At 44.6% G+C, this 16,803-nt stretch overlaps 1 protein-coding gene across 1 annotated transcript in view; it reads right to left on the reverse strand.

The window, feature by feature from the left end:
- Positions 1–16,803, reverse strand: part of LOC135886625 (translocating chain-associated membrane protein 1-like) — a 52,919-nt gene that overhangs the window by 28,227 nt on the left and 7,889 nt on the right. The window contains exon 2 of the mRNA XM_065414395.1: positions 4,779–4,839. Coding sequence (XP_065270467.1) covers positions 4,779–4,839 — 61 coding nt within the window. The remainder of the gene's footprint in view (positions 1–4,778; positions 4,840–16,803) is intronic.

The following is a 16,803-nucleotide window of genomic DNA, read 5'->3' on the forward strand; positions in this document are numbered from 1 at the left end:
AGAGGCCACAATAGGGACTCATATCAGTGCCGTGTGAAAGTTAAGGAGCTCAGACAAGCCTATCAAAAAACAAAAGGAGGCAAACGGTCACTCCGGGTCAGAGCCGCAGACATGCCGGTTCTATGCTGAGCTGCATGCAATTCTAGGGGGGGCCGCCACCACTACCCCACCTCTGACCGTGGATTCCGAGGAGGGGGTAATCTCAGCCATGCCTGAGGATTCTGCGGACGGGGAAGATGAGGAGGAGGACAGGCTTGCGGAGAGCACACAGCACTCTGTTCTCCCCAACAGCCAGGATCTTTTTCTCAGCCTGACTGAAGTACCTTCCCAACCCTCCCAAGGCGGTATCCCAGACAATGAGGCCATGGAAGGGACCTCTGGGGAGTGTACCTTCGTAAATATAAAACATGGTTTAAAAGCAAGCGTTTTTTAATGATTAATTTGCCCTAAGGACTTGGGATGCATTCGTGGCCAGTACAGCTACTGAAAAAGGTCTGTTAACGTGTCTGGGGATGAAGCAGAAATCCTCCAGGGACATCTCCATGAAGCTCTCCTGGAGGTACTCCAAAAGCCTTTGCAGAAGGTTTCTGGGCAGTGCAGCCTTATTCCGTCCTCCATGGTAGGACACTTGACCACACCATGCTAGTAGCAAGTAATCTGGTATCATTGCATGACAAAGCCTGGCAGCGTATGGTCCCGGTGTTTGCTGGCATTCAAGCAACATCCGTTCTTTATCATCTCGCTGTGTTATCCTCAGGAGAGTGATATCGTTCATGGCAACCTGGTTGAAATACGGGAATTTAATGAAGGGGACAGAGGTGGCCGTTCCTACTGGGCTGTTTGCCTGTGGCTGAAAAGAAATCCTTCCCTGCAGTTAGCCAAGCGGGCGGGGGGTGGGGGGGAAAGAGTGGCGGGCATTGGCGCTGAGCTTTTCGCGTTTGGCTAGCAGGGATCTTCCCTGATACCAGCAACGCTGTGGGGGGAGGGGTAAGGCGATCATCCCAGAGAATTGGATGGGTGGTGGGGGCGTTTAGTTTGGTTTCTGCTGCTGCACGTTAACAGGAAAACCGCAGCACTCAATGGGCTTTGCTTGGTATGGGAAGGAGGGCGCTGCTTTTATGAAGGTTGCAGAAGCCGAAAGACAAAGGCTTACCATGGCTGCATGCAAGCTGAATTCTGTTGCCCGGCCATGCGTCTGTGATCTCTAACACCAAAGCCGCAGGCACTCAATATAAGATGCAAAATGCGACCTTGTACCGAAATCACATGTGCTATGTAATGTGAATAGTGTTGTTCACCGTGAAAGAGTATAAGCATTGTTCTGTAAAATGTATCTTTTTAAATACTTCTCTCCCTTTTTTCCCTCCCTCCCGCAGCTGCAAATTTTTCAAACCTCCCTCCTCCGTTCCGAAGGCTATCTCAGATAAGACGGCGAAAAAAAACGCATGCGAGACGACATGTTCTCGGAAATCATGCAATCGACCCGCGATGGAAGAGCTCATCTGAATGAGTGGAAGGACATGGTATCAAAGTACAGGAAAGATGCCAGTGAACGTGAGGCCATGAAGGACGCTCGAGATGAGAGATGGCAGGCTGCAACGCAGGGGCTGCTGCGTGATCAAACGGACATGCTCCGGCATCTGCTGGAGCTTCAGGAACGGCAGCAGGATCACAGAGTGCCGCTGCAGCCCCTGTATAACTGCCCTCCCCCCTCACCATGTTCCATAGCCTCCTCACCCAGATGCCCAAGAACGTGGGGGGGGGAGGGCTCCGTGCACCCTCCCACTCCACCCCAGTGGACAGCCCAAACAAAAGGCTGTCATTATTTTGAACTTTTGAAATGGCCTTTTCCTTCCCTCCTATCCTCCTCCCAAACCCCACCCGGGCTACCTTGTCAGTTCTCTCCCTATGTTTATAATCAATTAATAAAGAATACATGATTTTTAAATGATAGTGACTTTATTTCCTTTGAAAGCAAGCTGTGATCGAAGGGGGGAGGGTGGTTTGCTTACAGTGAATGAGTCAATCAAGGGGGCGGGTTTTCATCAAGGAGAAACAAACAGAACTTTCACACCGTAGCCTGGCCAGTCATGAAACTGGTTTTCAAAGCTTTGCTGATGCGCAGCGCTTCCTGGTGTGTTCGTCTAATCGCCCTGGTGTCTGGCTGCGCGTAATGAGCGGCCAGGCGATTTGTCTCAACCCCCCACCCCGCCATAAACATCTCCCCCTTACTCTCACAGAGATTGTGGAGCACACAGCAAGCAGCAATAACAATGGGAATATTGGTTTGGCTGAGGTCTGAGCGAGTCAGTAACGTGCGCCAGCGACCCTTTAAACGTCCAACTGCACATTCTACCACCATTCTGCACTTGCTCAGCCTGTAGTTGAACAGCTCCTGACTACTGTCCAGGCTGCCTGTGTATGGCTTCATGAGCCATGGCATAAAGGGGTAGGCTGGGTCCCCAAGGATAACTATAGGCATCTCATCATCCCCAACGGTTATTTTCTGGTCTGGGAAGTAAATCCCTTGCTGCAGCTGTTTAAACAGATTAGTGTTCCTGAAGACGCGAGCGTCATGAACCCTTCCCGGCCATCCCACCTTGATGTTGGTGAAACGTCCCTTGTGATCCACAAGTGCTTGCAGCACCATTGAAAAGTACCCTTTGCAGTTTATGTACTGGCTGCCCTGGTGCTCCGGTGCCAAGATAGGGATATGGGTTCCATCTATCGCCCCACCACAGTTAGGGAATCCCATTGCAGCAAAGCCATCCACTATGACCTGCACATTTCCCAGAGTCACTACCTTTGGTAGCAGCAGCTCAGCAATTGCTTTGGCTACTTGCATCACAGCAGCCCCCACAGTAGATTTGTCCACTCCAAATTGATTCCCGACTGACCGGTAGCTGTCTGGTGTTGCAAACTTCCACAGGGCTATCGCCACTCGCTTCTCAACTGTGAGGGCTGCTCTCATCTTGGTATTCTGGCACTTCAGGGCAGGGGAAAGCAAGTCATAAAGTTCCATGAAAGTGCCCTTACGCATGCGAAAGTTTCGCAGCCACTGGGAATCGTCCCACACCTGCAACACTATGCGGTCCCACCAGTCTGTGCTTGTTTCCCGGGCCCAGAATCGGCGTTCCACAGCTAGAACCTGCCCCATTAACAACATGATCTCCAAAGCGCCGGGGCTCGAGGTTTGAGAGAATTCTGTGTCCATGTCCTCATCACTCTCGTCGCCACCTCCTCGCCTGGTTTTTCAGGTCCTGGTTCAGCATAAACTGCACGATAATGCGCGAGGTGTTTACAATGTTCATGACTGCTGACTTGAGCTGAATGGGCTCCATGCTTGCCGTGGTATGGCGTCTGCACAGTTCACCCAGGAAAAAAGGCGCGAAACGGTTGTCTGCCGTTGCTTTCCCGGAGGGATGGGGAGGATGTACCCAGAACCACCCGTGACAATGTTTTTGGCCCCATCAGGCATTGGGATCTCAATGGGCGGGGGAGACTGCGGGAACTATGGGATAGCTATCCACAGTGCAACACTCCGGAAGTTGACGCTAGCCTCGGTACATGGATGCACACCACCGAATTAATGTGCTTAGTGTGGCCGCATACACTCTACTTTATACAATCGGTTGCCAAAAATTGAATTCTGTAAATTCGGAGTATCCCGTAGTGTAGACATGTCCACCATTCGAACTATGGGTATCTGTACTGTGGACGTAAATGTCTGAGCCTTGCTGGTGACAAACTAGGGTCAAATTCTGCTTTTTCAGTGTTGTGGGGTTGTTGGATTATCTTATTTATTTATTATACCCAAAATACACTATGCTGAAGGAATGTTAAGATTGCAAAGTTAAGTACTGAAGAGTTACAAAGTGTCAGAATTAAGGGTGCCCATAAAACCTTAATTCAACCTCCTGCTGTGTATACATTATAATATAGTCTTTAATTACATGACCATATGCTATTTTTTCCCACAGCACCTCTGCCTCTGTCAGTGCAGAGAAAGGACAGTGCTCTAGGAATGAATCAGAGTTGTACAGTGTTTGAGGCTGTTGTCTATAGAACTGCTGCCTCATTTGTTGCAGGAGTTGGAAGATGTGAAGTGTCTCAGATATAGAGAGAGGAAAATGTGATTACAACTACAAAAATTGGTAACGGAACCCAAGGGAAAGTGTAGGTCCTGAAGTTATTTTATTTTATGTTTTAAATATATATTGATTAGATTTCAAGTCAATAATGTCATTTTAAAATAAATGTATCTGATGGGACATAAAGTGAGAAGTATCTTACGCCATTATTCAGCATCTAGCTATTTTAGATAGTTATCCATGAAGTAATATCTGGTACTTTTAAAGACAAAAATAAATTAATCCATTTAAGAACGTAAGACAATTTGTGATTAAAAATAGGAAACATTTAGGAAACCACGTTCAGAGTTACAAAATATTCTACTTGGTATGAAAAGCACCAAGTTATAAAAAGGAAGTGGAAGGCATATCATGCCTAATCAAGTCAAGCTTTGGTGCAATAGCAATATTAACTATAGCCAAAAAATCAAAGTGGTAATTGCTTATCACTAGTGAAGAACTGGGAGCTTAGATGTTATAATGATGAGAACATTAGAAATTCCCAAGACAAACAGAAATAAGAAAGATTCTCTGATATACAAGTGAAATGAGTTAGAGATAAGACCATTATTATTTATAAATGGAAACTTTTTATAATTGGGTTGTTACGCTATATAGAAATAGATGGTGGATTTGCTTTATTCTTACCAGTGGTGTAGGTAACGTTGTACTGCACAGTAATAAAGATGATGACATACTTGGCTGTGACCTGAAATTTAAAAGAGAGAGGGGAAAAAAATAGAAAAATTGGCTACATTAATATTCAAAGTTTTAAACACCCGCTAAACTACAAGCATAGTAATTCCAGAGCCCCTAAACACTCCTTTTCAGATGAAGTCTATGAAGAAGAATATGAAATCAATTAAAATAAATTTTGAGGGAACATGGTTACTTTAATGCAAACAGTTATTAATATGAATTATTTATGAAGCAGAAACCCTTAACATATAAAGTTAAAGTAACTGGAACTTGGCAAAGAAAGTGGGGATGGGACCCACTCAGCCAGTCTTGGTTAAAGACTATACTACATGCTGATAGTTGATACCATCAACCATTGCTGATTTCACACACCCACATCCACTTTTCAAATAAATCATTTAACATGTGTGTCTATGCTGTATGGGGCTATGACTAGATCATCATGATAGTGCCTTCTGGCATTAAATCTAGGAGTCTATTTTAGCTTAAGGCTCAATGTCGTCCTTCTCGCACCACTTTACAAAATATTTTAAATGTTGTTTTCAGCACAGAACAGAGGGTACAGACATTAAAATGACTTTCATTTTCTCCAAAAGTAAAAAAGATTCTTTAAATCCTATTTAACATTAGTCAAATGAGTAAGTCGAGCAGACTTTTAAAACTAGATTTTTATACCATGCCCATCACTGCAGCATCCAAGTACCTAGGCCTCCCATAGCAAATAGATCTATCTGAATGTATGCATTCAAATTTCCAGGACATAAAGCCAGAGATGGGTACCCAGGAATCACTTGTAAATTTGTATGAGAGAGAAGCATGCATGCTGTTGTAACATGCACAAAGTGTAATCCACTGTACACTCTCTTTTAAACTGACCGGCATTGGAAAGATTTATAAGGAAATATGAGTCATACCAGAAAAAGCTTTTCCCCAGGTATTATGAAATCTGTAATTTCTAGTAACATGGATATAAGGATGCACAGAAATATGTAGTTATGTAAAATATACACAAACTCAACTAGCACTGAGGAAGCTGAAGTGGCATAACAAATTTTTTAAAAAGTAAACATCCAAAATTAAATCATGGGTCACAAACTGCACATCAATCCCTTGTATGAATAATTAAGTTATACTGTTAGGGGTACATACATGTGAACCTCATATACCAGAAGACCTATAATATCAAGGAACTCTCTTTTAAAAACAGTTCTCAATGGGAAAAAGGAGTTCTGTCTTTTTCGCTTGTGAAATGACAGTTTGACTTGTCTCCCTGTTGTGGGAATGGCAGCCAAGTGTCTGCTCCCAAAAGACAAGAATATATTGCCATGTAGATGCAAGTGCCAACAATACCAAACGAAAAGGGAAGAGGCTAGCAGAGCCCTCCCATGCCCCTTAGCTAGGGTGACCAGATGTCCCAATTTTATAGGGACAGTCCCAATTTTGGGGTCTTTTTCTTATATAGGCTCCTATTACCCTCCCGATTTTTCACATTTGCTGTCTGGTCACCCTACCTTTAGCGAGCCAGGCTTAGGCCATGACCAAAACACCATCTGTTCCAGATCACCACATAGGCAGACGCGCTGTAATTCCCAGAGAGTGGTACCTCCCCTCCACCCTCAGCAACACCAGGAGGCAGCTCCTTTACAACCAGAGGGAATACTGAAGAGGTCAGCAGTTCTGACATTTGCATGTAGTTCTCTGGGGTTGGCATACGGACTATTGGGTGGGAGAGAAGTCTGGGCACTGGGCTGGGAGCAGTGTAATGGTGCTGATGTGGCTCGCCTTTCACAACCTCAATTGTAGAGGCATAACTTATGGAGGCACCAGTTATAACTCCATAGTTAAGGCTCTTCGTTATTGGCATTTACCAATTTCCCCCCAAAAAAATTCCTTGTTTTTTGGAAAAAATAACATTTGAGTTTTACCAATTTTCACCCAAATGTTGGCCTTTTCAGAACCCAAGAAATTTTTTTTTTTTTAAAACAGGGAAAGCAGATAGGTTGCACTGAATGGCTGGCAGAATCAGGAAGGGTCTCTGTCTGGCGGAGGGTGTCAGTATTTACAGGCTGCAGCCTTCCGTTTCTCTGTGGACTTTGGCCCTCCAGTGTGCCCCTTCACACCCCCATTTGCTTTCTCTGCTTAGTGGGAGCACGAGATGGATAGGGAGCCTTGTCCCAGCAGCAAAGATCACAGGCTTGCAGGGAATGGAAGGCTGCATCCTATAAGTACTGCCCCACTGCTGGACAGAGCCCCCTGCGGCCTAGTTCGCTTCCTCAGTACAGAGGGAATAAAGAAGGGCAGGGAGCCAGGTCTCAGCAGTCGAGACACCTCTGACCACTGTGTGGGGTATGTGTGTGTGTGGCTTCTTCAACTGCCACATGGCCTTCATTTTCAGTTTTTACCAATTTTCCCACCGTTTTTTCAAGTTTTTAAATAAAACCCAATAAATTCCTGGGAAATAATTAAAAACCAAAAACAAAGAGCCTTATCCATAGTTGAGAGTGTTGAGTTTTGCACTTAATGCAGGAATTCAGCCTTTTAGGTATGAGTGTGTGCGATATAGCTTATCCTTCCCAAAGTTATAGCACTTAGAGTGGAATCCCCAAAGCAACTTAGGGCAGGTCTACACTTACTTCCTGGTCCGGCCGTAAGCAATCGATCTTCTGGGATCGATCCCGGAAGTGCTCGCCGTCGACGCCGGTACTCCAGCTCGGCGAGAGGAGTACGCGGCATCGACGGGGGAGCCTGCCTGCCGCGTCTGAACCCGCGGTAAGTTCAAACTAAGGTACTTCGAATTCAGCTACGTTATTAACGTAGCTGAATTTGCGTACCTTAGTTCGAAGTGGGGGGTTAGTGTGGACCAGGACTTAGGCTCCTGACTTCAGTGGAAGTTAGGATCCTAAGTTGCTTTGTGGGTTCAACTCTTAAGGCCTGTCTACACTTTGAAGTGCTACAGTGTGTGATAAAGTTCCTCCTGTGCCTTGGTGGGTTCAGTGCTTTCTGGCGGATTTGCTCACCTCAGAGGTTCACGGCAGTCCTCAGTTTGGCTCCTTCTGTTAGTGGCACTAACCTGCCATTCACTTGGCTAACCTCATCACTGGCCAGCATTGGGAAAAGGAGGAGAACAATCCCTGCAGTCTCTGCTGGCCCACCTAATGGGTCGGGGGACAGGCCAGAGACCTTCCCCTCTGGTGGGACCCACAATCCAGATCAACTCCTCCTATATCAAATAGGGAGTTGTGTGACAGCTAGCTACAACTCCCTGGGCTACTTCCCCATGGCCTCCTCCCAACACCTTCTTTATCCTCACCACAGGACCTCTCTCCTGATGTCTGGTAATGCTTGTACTTCACAGTCCTCCAGCAGTACGTCTACTCACTCTCAGCTTCTTGCGCCTCTTACTCCCAACTCCTCACACACGCCCCTCACTGACTGAAGTGAGGTCCTTTTTAAACCAGGTGCCCTGATTAGCCTGCCTATCTTAATTGATTCTAGCAGCTTCTTAATTGGCTCCAGGTGTCCTAATTAGCCTGTCTGCCTTAATTTGTTCCAGCAAGTTCCTGATTGTTCTGGAACTGCCCCTGTTACCTTACCCAGGGAAAAGGGACCTGCTTAACCTGGGGCTATGCCACCGAAGAGGAAGAGAGGGAGGACCCGCTGCTGAAGCGCCGCCTAAGAAGCGGCGCGATTGAGCTGCTGCCGAAGTGTCGCTGCTCGTCTTTTTTTTTTTTTTTTTTTTTTGCTGCTTGGGGCAGCAGAAAAGCTGGAGCCGGCCCTGCCTGTAGCCCAGTGGCCTGATCCTGTCACAAGTGGCAATACTATAGCACTTCAGTGAAGACACTACCTATGCCGACAGGAGGACTTCTCCTGTCAGCATAGGTAATCCACCTCCCCAAGAGGCAGTAGCTAGGTCTCGTCGACCTACTGCTGTCTAAGCCAGAGGTTAGCTCAGTTTAACTGCATTGCTCAGGGATGTGGATTTTTCACACCCCTGAGTGACATAGTTATAGTTGTGACGGGTTGGATCACAGAAACCCCCTTGGGAGCTGCCACCTAATGTGCAAAGACTACCCCTGCTTCTGTTTTCCCTGCCAGCTCAGGATTCCAGCACCCTGTCTTGCTGAGCCAGACACTCCCGTCTGCTCCAACACAGACCCAGGGTCTGAATCACTTGCCCCAAAGCTGCAAGTTTACCTGAAAACAGCTCACGGAAGCGTGCTTGTCTCTAGGGCTTGGTCTACACTAACCCCCCAAATCGAACTAAGGTACGCAACTTCAGCTACGTGAATAACGTAGCTGAAGTTCGAAGTACCTTAGTTCGATCTTACCTCGGTCCACACGTGGCAGGCAGGCTCCCCCGTCGACTCCGCGGTACTCCTCTCGCCGAGCAGGAGTACCGCAGTCAACGGCGAGCACTTCTGGGTTCGACTTATCGCGTCTTGTCTGGACGCGATAAGTCGAACCCAGAAGTTCGATTGCCAGCCGCCGAACTAGCGGCTGGGTATAGACGTACCCTAGCACTCAGATGCTCAACTCCCAATGGGGTCTAAACCCAAATAAATCCGTTTTACCCTGCATAAAGCTTATGCAGGGCAAACTCATAAATTGTTCGCCCTCTATAACACTGAGAGAGATATGCACAGTTGTTTGCTCCCCCATGTATTAAATACATACTCTGAGTAAATTACTAAATAAAAAGTGACTTTATTAAATACAGACAGTAGCATTTAAGTGGTTCCAAGTAGTAACAGACAGAACAAATTAAGTCACCAAGTAAAATAAAATGTGCAAATCTATGTCTAATCAAACTAAATACAGATAAGTTCCTCACCAGTTCCAGAATGTCCCCTTTTACAGGCTCATCTCCTTTTAGCCTGGGTCCAGCAATCACTCACACCCCCTGTAGTTACTGTCTTTTGTTCCAGTTCCCTTCAAGTATCCTGAGGGGGTGGAGAGGCTCCTTCCTTAGCCAGCTGAAGACATAATGGAAGGGTCTCCCACGGGTTTAAATAGACTCTCTCTTGTGGGTGGAGACCCCCCTCCTCCCTCCTATGCAAAGTCCAGCTCCAAGATGGAGTTCTGGAGTCACCTGGGCAAGTCACATGTCCCTGCATGACTCAGTCTTTACAGGCTGAAGCCATTGTCCACATGGTATCTTGCATGTCTCCAGGAAAACTTCTTATGTGGATTGGAGCATTCCAAGATGCATTGTTCCCCAAGTGTTTCCTGATTAGGTACTTAAGCTGGCGAAGTCCTTCCTAAAGAAGCTGACCAAATGCCTCACAAAGCTTACTTAGAAACCAAGCAAGCATACAGCCCATATTCTTAACCTCAAGTAGAAAATGATATGTATGTACAAATAGGATGAATACATATAGTAGACCATAACCTTTACGGAGATATAGTACATGGCACAGGCAGCACAAAACATATTCCAGTTATGTCATACATACATTTATAAGCACCCCCCCCCATAAAGCCTTATGGGGTACACTGTCACAATAGTGATCTAATTTCCTAGTGTAGACCAGGCCTTGATCTTTTTGTACAGAAAAAAAATTTGTCTGGGAACTTACTAGTAAATTGGTTAGAGTTAAAGTTTTCAAATGGGTCCTTTAAGAAATTTAGCACCGTCTGCCAAACCATTCCACACCCACAGCCCCCGCAAAATGATTTAATTGCATGTACTGCCTATCTACACTAACAACTATTCAGTAATGTAAATTTTGGGTAGATCTGGTGAAATGTATAGTTTTTAAAAGGATTTAGGAATAGTAGGCATTTTTTCCCTTCTTTGTAACTGGAAGTTTTTCCTTCAACAGGAACTGAAGAATAGTGTTCTTAAGAAAGCCTCAGAGAATTTACCTCTTTCAAAATAACTGCCATCTCATATGGTCCTCAGAAGGGACTGAGGCCACAGTCTTTCCTTAATAAAGATGTCAACTGACTATTTATCTACTCTTTTTTGCCTTCTGACTTCATAAGAGAATTCTATCTTCCCTGAATGTAACCTGTCTTCACTCTTTGCCCTTCAGGCAAGAGATTGTCTTTTTCTTTCTTTGCAGCGCACCCAGCACAATAGGACTGCCGTCCTCCTAATTTGAGCTTTCATAATATAAATATTTACTACTGATAAGTGCAACCAATGGCCTCAGCTCCATTACGAACAAATGGTGATGGAAGGTGTAAGTTTCTCTGAAGGACATTTTATGTGCCAGCCTATGTTGAAGGATAAAACTTTTGGTTATAAAGAATATTGGCAAAAAAGGGGGGGGGGACGGACAAAAAAACAAAAAAAACAAACCCACACCTTAATTTTAAAAGTTTCTTTAAAAAAAAAAAAAAAAACACCACTTCTTGCATCATATCTACACAAACAGGCGGGGTAGGAGCAGGAAACTGGGGTGTGAGCACACAGGGAAGTGTAATGAAGGATGTTGAGAGCAGGAGTGAGGGAAGAAAAGAATGGTTACTTACCATATGGAAATTGTGGGTTTTTGAGACATTATAGTTAGTATGGATTCCTCTGAAATTGCCCATGTGCCTAGTGTGTGAGATCAGATATTTTTCAATAGCAATGTCTGTCAAGGCCACACATTCATCCTGTGCCTCCCCATACTCCTGTATGAGGGCATAAAAGGCTGCGACCCTCCCTCAGTTCCCTTATAATTCAAAGCCCACGTTGCAAAGAACTTCAAAAAGCAGGGGTAAAGGGTGGGTCATGGGAGCCACATTGACTACATCATCTCAAAAAACAAAACAAAAAACAAACAAAAACCCATCACACAGTTACCACAGAGAAGTAACTTCATTCTTCTTTTTGTGTCAGTTTGGATCCCACAATAGGTGACTGGTAAGCAGTATCCCCCCCGGATGCTGGAAATGAGGAGTGACAGTGACATCAGTCAAATAATTGGAGTTGTTCCAAATCTGGCATCAGACAACCACTGTATCAAGGGCACAATGACAAGTCAGTGGGCTATTCCCTGTTGCTGCTTCACATATCTTACATATTGGCATATTTCTGAAGCAGGCTGAAGATGATGCAAGTGCCCTAAAGATGATGCAAGTGCAGTCTGCTCCAGCATTTGATGAGGAATATCAATATGTTGAATGCAAGACTAAGTACAATTGTATTGGCGCATAACCTGCTGATATTGCTGCAAGATGAATTTTGCAAGAACTAAATGCTTATAGTTGAGGATCTGTCGTAGGAGAGTCTCAACTGGATCCAGATTATGTCAGCCTACCAATATGAAGAACCATTTCCATTTGAAGTAGTTCTTCCTGCTAGTGGCTTTCTGCTCAGTATGTGGTTTCCTTGCACTTGTCGAGAAGAGTCTTGGTCAGCCATGCTCATCCAGGTTGCCAGTTGCAATAACTGCAGATGTGAGTGCAATATCCGGCCGTGGTTCTGTGAAAACATGTCCGGGCAAATCAGGAGATAGATGGGAGACCAAACTGACACGTGCAAGAGATCTGATGGCCACAATTGCCTCAGCCAACAGGAAGCTGTCAGAATCAGTATGGTTTTGTCCCATCTGATTTTAGATATCATCTTGAAGGATCAGGAAAATCAAAGTCGTATAGGAAGGTTGGAGATCATTGTTACAGAAAGGCATCTGATAACTATCCTGGGCTTGTGCCTCCTCTGGAACAGATCTATTGAGGGAATTTCCCATTGGCAAAATATTGGCTCTATGATGGATGTCTGCAGTAAAGGCTCATGGTTGGTTACCACGTGCCTGCTTGGGAAGCGTGCCAGATTGTTGATAGTACCTGGAAGGTGTAAGGCCAGTGAGGTTACCCTATGGTGACATCAGGTCCATGATTTGAAGGCTTCCTGGCACAGAAGGGATGATCATGCATCTCCCTGCTTATTGATGTAATGTATTGTGGACATGTGGTCTGTCAACATCTGCACCATAGAGCCCTTCAGGACAGACAGCAATGCCACGCAGGCCAGTCAAATGGCCCTGCGCTTCAGAACATTCAAATGCAGTTTCAAATCATCTTGGGACCAGATGCCCTTCATCTGTAGATGGTCCAGGTGGGCACCCCAACCTGCCCCAATGCACCTGTGAGGAGAGTCACAGAAGGGAGTCAACTACAAGATAACCCTATTTCATAAATTCTTTGGGTCCAGCCACCAAGTGAATTCTTGCAGGACCTGGGGTGGAACCCTGACTCATTTGACCCCATGATGCTTGGACCGGGAGTACACAGATCTCAAGCAACAAGAGGGAACTGAGGGAGGGTTGGCATTGCCCCACCCTTTATGCCCATGTACTGGAACATGAGGCGACACAAAGGCATTTTTGCGGCCCGTATAGACATGCTTTCCAAAAATATCCAGTCACACATGCCTGAGATTCCATGTGCACCTTAAGTGGGATCCACACTGACAGCTACTTGGAGAAGAACTGAAATGTACAACTCTGGTTTCTTAAAGTTTCTCTGGTGACACAAAGCAGCTGTAAACCCAGTTTAAACTAGCACTTATGCTCTGGCAGTCTGACACTACCCCAGAGTGGTGCAAAGCACTCAGAGTGTACTGGTGAATCTAGCCCTAAAAAAAAGTTGATACTACATATCTTCAAATCATTAGGAGAGTCACACTGTAGTATTTTCTTTAGGTTTCTTTTTTAGTATTCACCTATAATTTTTTTTTAAGAGCTTAAAAGTTAAAAAAAATCCTAGACAAAAACTGTAAAAGAAATATAATACACCAAGATACGCAAATGTGTTCTTAGAGCACCAAACAATATTAATTCTTACCTGCAGTAACACCACTATGGAAAAAAAAGTGTCTTTAGAAATCAGTTTAATCTAATCTAGGACCACAAATACTAGAATGCATTACAGTACTCGTAAATGAATTCCTCATCATTACCGGTAAACATTAAAGTTGTTTACATGCCTGAATCGTGCATTTCTGTGCCTTATGTTTGGATTTCTTTTAAGTTTAAACTTACCACTGAATTTGTGGGCTTGTAATTATCTCAGAAATAAGCATTATAACATCCCTGTTATGGTTTTGCCCTGAATTAAGAGATATGTACTCTCAACCCTAACTCTATTTTAACAATGTTTGTCTCAGAATTATTCCTTTAGATTTGTAATAAAAGAGGGCTTATCCTGGACTTGATGTGTCTCCACGATCATTTTAGAAAGATACAGTGCACAAGCCTTCCCAAATTAAAAAAAGAAGCAGCCAACAAAAACTATCAAGTCAGTAAACACCGTGATACTATCCTGCTATATCCACCAAGTGGCCAATGGACTTTGACTTCATGTACAAGCAGGAATCTAACCCAGCAGAGCTCACCCCAGCCTTCCAGCACAAGAGGCCTCAGAACAAGAGCTGCTTTGACAGTGAAAAAAATCAGGTGGCAGTCATCTAGAAGTTTGCAGTCCCACACTGCAAACAGTCAGTTCAAGGTTGGAAAATCCACAATGGAGACAGTTTTCATATGAAGGTGCAAGAATATTAAGCATCTCCTGCTGCATAGGATTGAGACTCAGGGCACTGTCCAAGAAATAGAGGGATTTCAAGCAAGGGACTTCCTGAACTGAGGTGGGGTGATTGATGGGATGTGTATCCTGATTCTGACCTTGGCACTAAGAACGTGAAGAGAAAGGGTTACTCTTCAATGCTTATACAATCACAGCTGGATCACCAGGGACATTTTTCTGACATTGGCTGGTCAGGGAAGAGCATATTTAGACATACAAGATTTTTGCAAAAGATGAGGCAGGGACATTCTTCCCTTACTGGCATATTCACATTGATGGCTTGAAATGCCAGTAGTGATTCCAGTGGACCCGGCCTATCCTTTGTTTCCCTGGCTCACTAAACCTTACACTGGACACCTAGACAGCACCAGAATGATTGCTGAATGTGCAAAGGATGCTGACAATGCCTCATAACTAGGCTGGATCTCAGCCAGGCAAATATTTTTGTGTATTACACATTTGTGAAAGCAAAGGAGGAAACATTACCGGCAGGATGGAGGAATGAAATGGAAAGACTGCCTATTTTGAACAGCCAGACATAAGGGCAGTTACAAGAGCCTACAAAAGAGCTGGACGGCTTAGGAAGGCCTTAAAAGAGTGTGCCATAGTATAGCAGTGTGCTGCTTTTGCGTACTTTGTATATTTGGCTTCAATGGCGATATTTATAAATTCCTACTGTGAATCTGGTGAGAGGGGAGTAGTGTTTTGGTGTATATCATTTCTGTTTGGAGACACCCATAAAAATACTGTTTATTTTTAAAAAAAGATTGAGTGCAAAAACAAACAGTAAACTCAAATAAAACCTTTATTACATGTATTAAAGCAAAGTGGTAATCAGAAGTCGATAGATAGATAGTCACAGTTTTTATTTTCCACGGGCATTCAGTAAAAGGGATAAAATTATGTCAGAGCCTTTTTTGGGGGGCATGGGATGTGTGTATAGAGTTGTCCATGGAGTGCACATGCTGATAGGGAGGAGGATTTGGGTATTTTTGCTCCAGATTACTGTGCAATACCAGTGTTTGGTACTTGAACAGAATCATAACATTTCTTGGAATATTTCTTGGTACCTCTCAGTCCTTCTGCTTTTCTTCAAGCATGCAGTCCTTCCAATCCTGACCCTTTTGCTCCATCTCGATAACGCGATCTGTCCAATGCCTATTCTCCCCATCAGCAACATACGAGGACTGGGTAGGCTCAGGATCAGAGTATCTCCTAGAAAATGTCTCTTTTGTCCTCTGGAACAATCTCAATGACATCATCTGTGTACAGTTTAACAAATTCTCCACAAGGGAAGAAGAACGGTCCCCACTGCCTAGTTCTGCAAGCTAAAGAAAAGTGAGCCCCCTGAGCAATGAACACTTCCTCGACACAGCATGATGATTTGTTTGGTTGGACTGGGGAAATCAGACTTAAAACCAAACCACTGTCCTCTGCAATGTTTACATTACATGTGTACTGTACAAATGTATGCTTAAAAAGCAGGTATTCCAATTGGACAGTCAATGATTGCTTTTTATGCTCAGGTATGAGTGTTGGTATCTTTCTGTTCATTTGCAATGATTTGATATGTGGTGTTTTAATAATAAAATTTCAGCCATCTTGGTGTCAAAACATGTTGGCTACTAAGTTATTAATTAAAAAAAACAACTGTCTATTGTAAAAGTCAATTCCTTTGCTCTCTGACTCTGCGCTAATGGCTGCCATTTTGACAGGGTAGAAGAGGGCCTAGGAGATTTTGGGCACCATGAAGGGGGGCAGGGGGAAAGGGAAGAGTCATGCATTTAAAAAAAAAAAAATGCAGCAATACACCTAAGCTCCTTTTCCCTTCCCACACAGGCTCATCTGGGATTGTCAGGGTCTGGTCCCTTTCCAGTTGTACATTGAAGAGCTGATCATTCTCTGAAGGGTCTGCATGCTCCTTCCTATTCCCTTTCTTGCTGTGCCCTGCAGGGGTTTCCTCCTCTGGATCTTGAAGTGTGTCCACTGTCACTTTTGGGGTGATGGTGGTGCCTCTGCCACATGTGGAATACAGCTCAATGTAGAACTGGCAGATCTGTGGAGAGGTCTATGCCACCTATGAAATGGAACTCATTTTAGAAGTGGCAGATCTATGGGTGGACAATTTTTTGTGCCTCTCCCTTGCCTTGTAGTACAACTGGTGAAGGTCCCTCACCCGGCATTGCGTCTTTCCCTGTGTAGCCCAGGGCTTGCTTCCCCTCTTCAATGTCTGCATACAAATCCTTATTCCTCTGGTTGCCCTGCAGCTGGACTTGTATGGCCCCGTCTCCCTGCATGTAAAGAAGATTCAGGACCTTCTTTTCCTGAACCAGGCAGGAGAATGAGATTTAGGTGATGCTCTATCTTTGCATTGAGCCATGCTCTCTGTTCAAAAAAGGTGGGCTACTGGGTGTGCTTGCAAACGTAACATACCAGGAAAAAAGGTATTTCCAAAACA

Source organism: Emys orbicularis, chromosome 12 (genome assembly GCF_028017835.1).
Source record: "Emys orbicularis isolate rEmyOrb1 chromosome 12, rEmyOrb1.hap1, whole genome shotgun sequence".
NCBI lineage: Eukaryota > Metazoa > Chordata > Testudines > Emydidae > Emys > Emys orbicularis.